This window comes from Carex rostrata, chromosome 9 (genome assembly GCF_964058835.1).
Source record: "Carex rostrata chromosome 9, lpCarRost1.2, whole genome shotgun sequence".
NCBI lineage: Eukaryota > Viridiplantae > Streptophyta > Magnoliopsida > Poales > Cyperaceae > Carex > Carex rostrata.
In genome coordinates this window covers 13,784,119-13,790,408 of record NC_135926.1, presented here as the reverse complement: position 1 = coordinate 13,790,408, position 6,290 = coordinate 13,784,119, and the positions used below count along the sequence as shown (strand labels likewise).

Here is a 6,290-nt window from a genome sequence, read left to right as displayed (position 1 = left end):
TACGCCTGGTTCACGGTTCCCCTTCTTTTTCTTTTCATATTATTGAATTCCTTCACAACTTACTGAACCAGGTGCAACCAATAACCATCAGTAGTGCAGCTTAATTATTATAGCTTACACGTGTCGTAACCTGAGTGGTTGAAAGTCGAACAAACACCGACCCACCCGACCACGGGTGACCGCATCTGCAAGGAATCGAAAGCGACCTTCTCTTTCTCCTCTCTCTCTTTCTCTCTCTCTAACAAAACCAACAAATTAGGCTAGCTAGGCTAATAAGCAAATCTCAACCAAACCTCAAACCTCAAACCTAGAGAGAAAGAGAGAGAGAGAGAGATGTCAGTAGAGACGGAGCGGAGCTCGACGGAGTCTGATGCATCGGGGTTGGACTATGAGGAGACGGCGCTGACGCTGGGACTGCCTGGTGGTGGCCGCGCCGGTGGAGCTGAGTTGGACAGGAAACGTGGCTTCTCCAAGACCGTTGATCTGACCTCGAGAATCGGCGCTTCTGGAGATGAGTCTGACGAGTCGCCTGATACTGATAGTGATAGTAACGCGGCTGCTGGTTCAGGTCGAGAATCAGGTTCAGCTAAAGCTCCACCTCCCAAGTGAGTATTGAGTATTTATTTATTTTTTATTTTTTAATTAAGTTTGGGTGGGTTAATTAGACTAAGAATTGAATTGAATTGAATTGAATTGAATTGAATTTGTAAATGGTGGGTGTGGGTGGTGCAGGGCTCGGGTGGTGGGATGGCCGCCAGTTAGAAATTATCGTAGAAATGAAGTACTAAAAATGAGGTCAAACAAGAACAAGCTTGTAAAAGTGGCAGTTGATGGTGCTCCTTATTTGAGGAAGGTTGATTTGGAGGCTTACAGTGGATATCAACAACTCCTCTCTGCACTCCAGGACATGTTCTCTTGCTTCACAATTCGTCTGTACTCTTTTCATCTCTACTCAAAACTAATTAATTAATATTCATTTTCACCACAATTTAGTAAGTTTATCAATTTAATTAATACCACCCATTTGAATTTGTTGCTTCCATCAGGTAATTATCCAAATGAGGAGAGAAAGCTGGTGGATCCGATCCACGGGACTGAGTATGTACCCACTTATGAAGATAAAGATGGTGACTGGATGCTGGTTGGAGATGTCCCTTGGAAGTATGCATCTTTCTTTTATTCTTCTAAATTATCTCCAATTCACTCCAATTTTGGTTTTTGGTTTTTGGTTTTTGGTTTTCTTCTCTTACCAATTACCATGCCAGTTAGTTATTACATGCAAATTAAAATTATACCTAGTAGTTGTCCCTGTAAGTGTTTACAATCTATAGTTTATTTGGTCTACATAGGCTGCAACTTTGCTTGGTACTTGGGACACAAAATTGTGTTCACAATCTCTAGTTTGGTTTATGTTTATTCAATTTTAATTTAGTTTCCTTGTTTAGTTTCTTAGTTAGATAACATGTTATGCTGTTGATACAAATTGTAAAGATGGTCAAACTCCTATAAACCGTATATAGCCAATATAGGTACTACGCAGACTGGGTTGTTATGGCTGTTATAGTTCATCTGTATAATGCCCAACACAGATACATTACAAAATATGTAATTATTTTGCTGTAAACATTCTTATTTTTCTTTTCCTTTCCTTTTGTAGAATGTTTGTTGATGCATGCAAGCGTTTACGTCTCATGAAGAGCTCTGAGGCTATTAACTTAGGTACATAGTTATTACTTTACTATTTACTCTATGAACTAAAAAGAGCAACACAAAAAAAAAAATATATATATATATATATATTGAATAAGTTTAATATTTTGGTTGTTGTACAGCACCAAGAGCATCTCAAGGATAAGTTGGTAAACTCATATCTCTTAGAAGGAAACATATCATATATATACTTTGGAGAAGAAAAGAAGAGAAGGGTCAGTTGCTTGGGTTCATCATGATATTAAACCGTGTACAGTTTTTTGTCTATGTTTTATGGAATCTCAAGTTTGGCTGTTTAAAATTTTATGACAAGGTTGGTCTATTAGTGAGTTTATGTTAGCTAATCAATTTATTATATGAATATATACATATATATATATATATATATATATATATATATAGGAGGAGTCTGCTCAGCTACAATATGTTATACTTTATACTGTCTGTGTGGAAATAAGATGAGACAGAAAAAAAGGAAAAAGGTAAAGATTTTATTTTTTGGGTGACCGAGACCGAGTGAAGTTGGCTTGATTTTTTTTGGTTTTGTTTTGTTTTTTCTCTTGAAACAAATTGGACTTGGAGCAGTAGGTACTAGGTAGGAAAACAGGTACGGCCCATAAAAACTGAGAAAGAAGAAAGAGATGGGCATGGGCATGGGCATGGGCTGGTAATGAGGAATAAGACTCACATTTTATATTATCAATTACAATTACATTTTTTTAATTAAAATAATCATCTAATGGGTAAATAATGGAATATCTTTGGATTTAGATGGGGCTAAATCCAAATCCAATATTAAAGTTAATAATAATAAGAGAGAATCATGGTTTTTATTACACATTGTAAGGCACCATGATGTATATATTATGACTTTATGATATTGCTTCTTTTGCGGCGACCATGCATGCTTTTATTCTTTCTAGCTTGCTTTAGAATTATATTAGATAGAAAATATCCTTGTTTGCTCTATAATCAGCCAGCCTTATCAAATAGTTCCCAAAATTTTATCCATAACATATATTAAAATAAAACAAAAATTATTTTTAGTTCGGTTTTTGTTTCCAACAGTTTATTATCAATTTATTTTATTTTTAGTAAAAACAATAAAATTGTGTCTTCGTCCTCACTTGAACCTTGAATACCAACTAGACTACTGCATATTTATAGAAAATCTCAATCTCAATTTCTATTTTTTTTTTAAACTATACTTTTGATTAAATAAGACAAAAATCATGAGGAGGAAAAAAAGAAGAAATGTGAACAAAAATGTAAAATAAGGAAATAATATTGTAACAGTACTGTGTAAAAAACTAAATTTATTGTCTAAAATCTTAATTGCTGTTTGATAAATTGTAAATTTTATGTTGTTTCATTACGTATATTTATATTTGGTCATATGTCGTGTCATGTTTGTATTATATTTGATGTTGTTCATTAGGTCAGTTTTCATATTAAAATTGATAGATGATATGGTTTTGTTTTATATTATGTAAATGATGAAGTATAAAATAAATAATAGAGAAATGGGTTAGACGCAACACACATAAAAGCCTTAATACAATAAATTAAGGAAAAGTAAAACATTAATTAATTCCCGTGAAAGTGCTAATTCATACACAAACTAAACTACTTTTCATAAATCAAGCAACTTAATTAATAGTTCAACAATTAAACGATAGCGAGCATTGAAAATTATTTATTTAAAAAAAAAAAAAAAACACACAACTTGGAGAAAGAAATACGTACTCTATTGTTATAAAAAGTAAAAAGTGAAGGATTTCATGATGCGGCAAGACAATAAATTCAAAAATTTTGACCCTCTTACAAGCATCTACGGATCTACTTTATTATGCTAATTATATTAAAGCAATTCAAATGTATGTAAATGGATATCTACTCATTCATTCATCACAAATTTATCTACTAAAAGTGATTTAGATATACCTCTACCAAATGTCAATTTGGTAAATAGAGAGAAATTGAATTCTCTTCTAGGTCTCTTGGATACCTTCGTTTGTCGAAATGGCCTCCTAGTGTTCACCTTGAACTAAACAAGGATTAGAAAGATCTTGCTAGAGATCTTAATCTAATCTAAGCTTAGAACATAGTTAATAACCCTTCTTGTTCTTCTACTAATTCTTCATTAGAGAAATCAATAATATGAGAGGAAGAGGGATGACGGCTAGGAGGGAGGGGAAGAGAAGGAAATAAATTTTCAGAAAATTTCTTTCTTACTTTTTCCTTCTTGAATATCTTCTCTACCTCTCCTTATATACAAATATACTAGGGTTTTCATTGTGTAACCTTCCTAGTATAATTCTTTTTATTAAAAGAGACAACCCTAGCCGCTGCTACAGTACCAGCCTCAACTCATATTCATTTTGGGTTTTAATAAACTTATGTTATAACAATGTTTTGCACATTATTAATTATGTGTCATGTATATTATACTATATAATATGCACCATATTATACCAAATAATATACATGCACACTTCTCATAAATTTATCTTCGTTCTAAGCAGTCGTGATATTTATTTATCACATATATATTATTTTATGTCATATGAAACAATATACATCATATAAATAAAATATCATTCTTGTTTCTCGTTCAGTTGGTGTGACCTATATGGAGGATCTGTGTTATGTTGACAATGACATAAAACATTTTATTACCATAAACTATAAGCGGTATTCTAGCTATACATTATAGTTACCCAAATAACATAGATGTAAAGTATCCTTTTTACAATACATGATCATTTAAAGTAACGTTACGAATAACATTACTTGTGTCCATTCCTTGTCACATGATATTATGAATAATATACAAAGTCAGACTGTGTCATCTTTGTATTATATTTGTTTCCTGGTCTCTTAAGTAAATTATAAATATATAACTGCACTTCAGTTATATTGCATGCATTATAATTCTACTTTACCAATGGGCCCATAAAATATCATCACTCATTATAAATGAGGGACAATGATACTATTGACATATAACTTTCTCCCGCACAAGCTATATACAAGGAACTAATATTTTTATCACCACTTATGATAAGTGGTTTTTAATACTAATTACATTATATACTTCTCATGTGAAAAAGAAATACATCCCATATCTTAGAATTCTGAGACACAATGAAAATATTAATGACACTAACATAACCCATATAATATTTTCATTCGTTAGGTCTGTTCAATATATGAAACATTTCATATACTCATGTTATTAAACGACAAGCCTTTATCAACATTTATAGAACTACAATGTACTTTAATCAACATGACAAACTTATCATGGTATATTAGTGTTCCATGCTAATAACCAAGTTTGTGAACATTTTAGAGATTTATGTTTGTTATCATATAGAGTTCTATGGTTCAAGACCAGGAGCATCTTCTTGAACACTTCTATAGATAAACACAAATTTCATGGAACAAAATGCATGTAGCATCCAATTCATAAACATAACATATAAAAGTGATCAACATAAGATAACTTTTAGAACACATATCTAACAAAAAACAGCTAGCGTTTGACACTGACATTTAGGACGTGTTCGGACGTCAGTTTTTTTATGGGAACAAGTGGGTTTGGGGCTGAGTTGGATTATAATCCTATAACACCGTTCGGATGGCTGGAATTTTCCCAAAATATTCCCATCTGTTTTTCATTTGTTGGGAATATCTAAGCTAAAATGGTGGGAATAAATTTATCTAGTCCAACTTCATTTTTTTTTTCCCAAACACTTGAGCTGCTACTTTAATCTCTCTTTAATTGTTATTTAGTTGTAACTGAATATATATATATCATGCTTTGAGTTTATTCATAATGAAAAATACAAAGGGAGTGCATCTTCTTATTATTAAATACTTCTCATTTAATAATAAAATATTTGTATTTATAAAATAATAATTAATAAGTAATGTTTTGTAATTATTTAATCTATTTATTTAATTTTATTATTGATAATTTTATTGATCAAGAAAATTGTATAATATCAAATATTTAAACATATATATGAGGATAGCAAGCTCATATGCGTTCAGAACCATTGTATTTGAAATGAACTATTTAAAACATATGAGTTCAAATTACCTGTACGATTATTAGGCATAATTTCTTACTCTCAAAAACATTTTTTAATTTTTTTTATAAAAGATAAGTAGAAACAATTTTTAATTAGTGTTTGTTTTTTTTTCTAATTTTTGTAATTATATATTTTAAATGCTTGTTTGTTTGTTTTTAAATGTTTATTTTTTGTAAATATTTTTAATTGTTGTTTTCTTATTTTTTTTAATGTATTTATAAATATTTTCTTATTTTATTTCTACCATTCTAGTAGAAATTTTTATTAGAAATGGTTCATCTTTTTTATACTATTATTTAATCAATTTTATTTAATTTTATTAATATAATTTTAAAACAAATTATGTTTACCAAATGTTACAATTTACAACCCATTAAAATATTAAATTTACAATATATTATTGGATTATATACTATTCAAAAACAATAATTAAATAAAAAAATATTTATAACTAAACTAAAACAATTAAATAAATATACA

The 6,290-nt window shown here is 30.2% G+C and overlaps 1 protein-coding gene across 2 annotated transcripts; it reads left to right on the top strand.

The window, feature by feature from the left end:
* The first annotated feature begins 237 nt into the window (after positions 1-237).
* Positions 238-2,083, top strand: LOC144559835 (auxin-responsive protein IAA1-like). 2 transcript variants are annotated; one of them, XM_078308982.1, is made up of 6 exons: positions 238-547; positions 581-605; positions 733-929; positions 1,047-1,161; positions 1,658-1,719; positions 1,833-2,083. In XM_078308982.1, exons 1-6 carry the CDS (start codon positions 334-336, stop codon positions 1,853-1,855), a joined length of 636 nt encoding a protein of 211 aa, XP_078165108.1. In that variant the 5' UTR covers positions 238-333; the 3' UTR covers positions 1,856-2,083. The 2 variants fall into 2 exon arrangements, with proteins under 2 accessions (XP_078165108.1, XP_078165106.1); XM_078308980.1 differs by having other exon boundaries at positions 239-605.
* Positions 2,084-6,290: the final 4,207 nt, after the last annotated feature.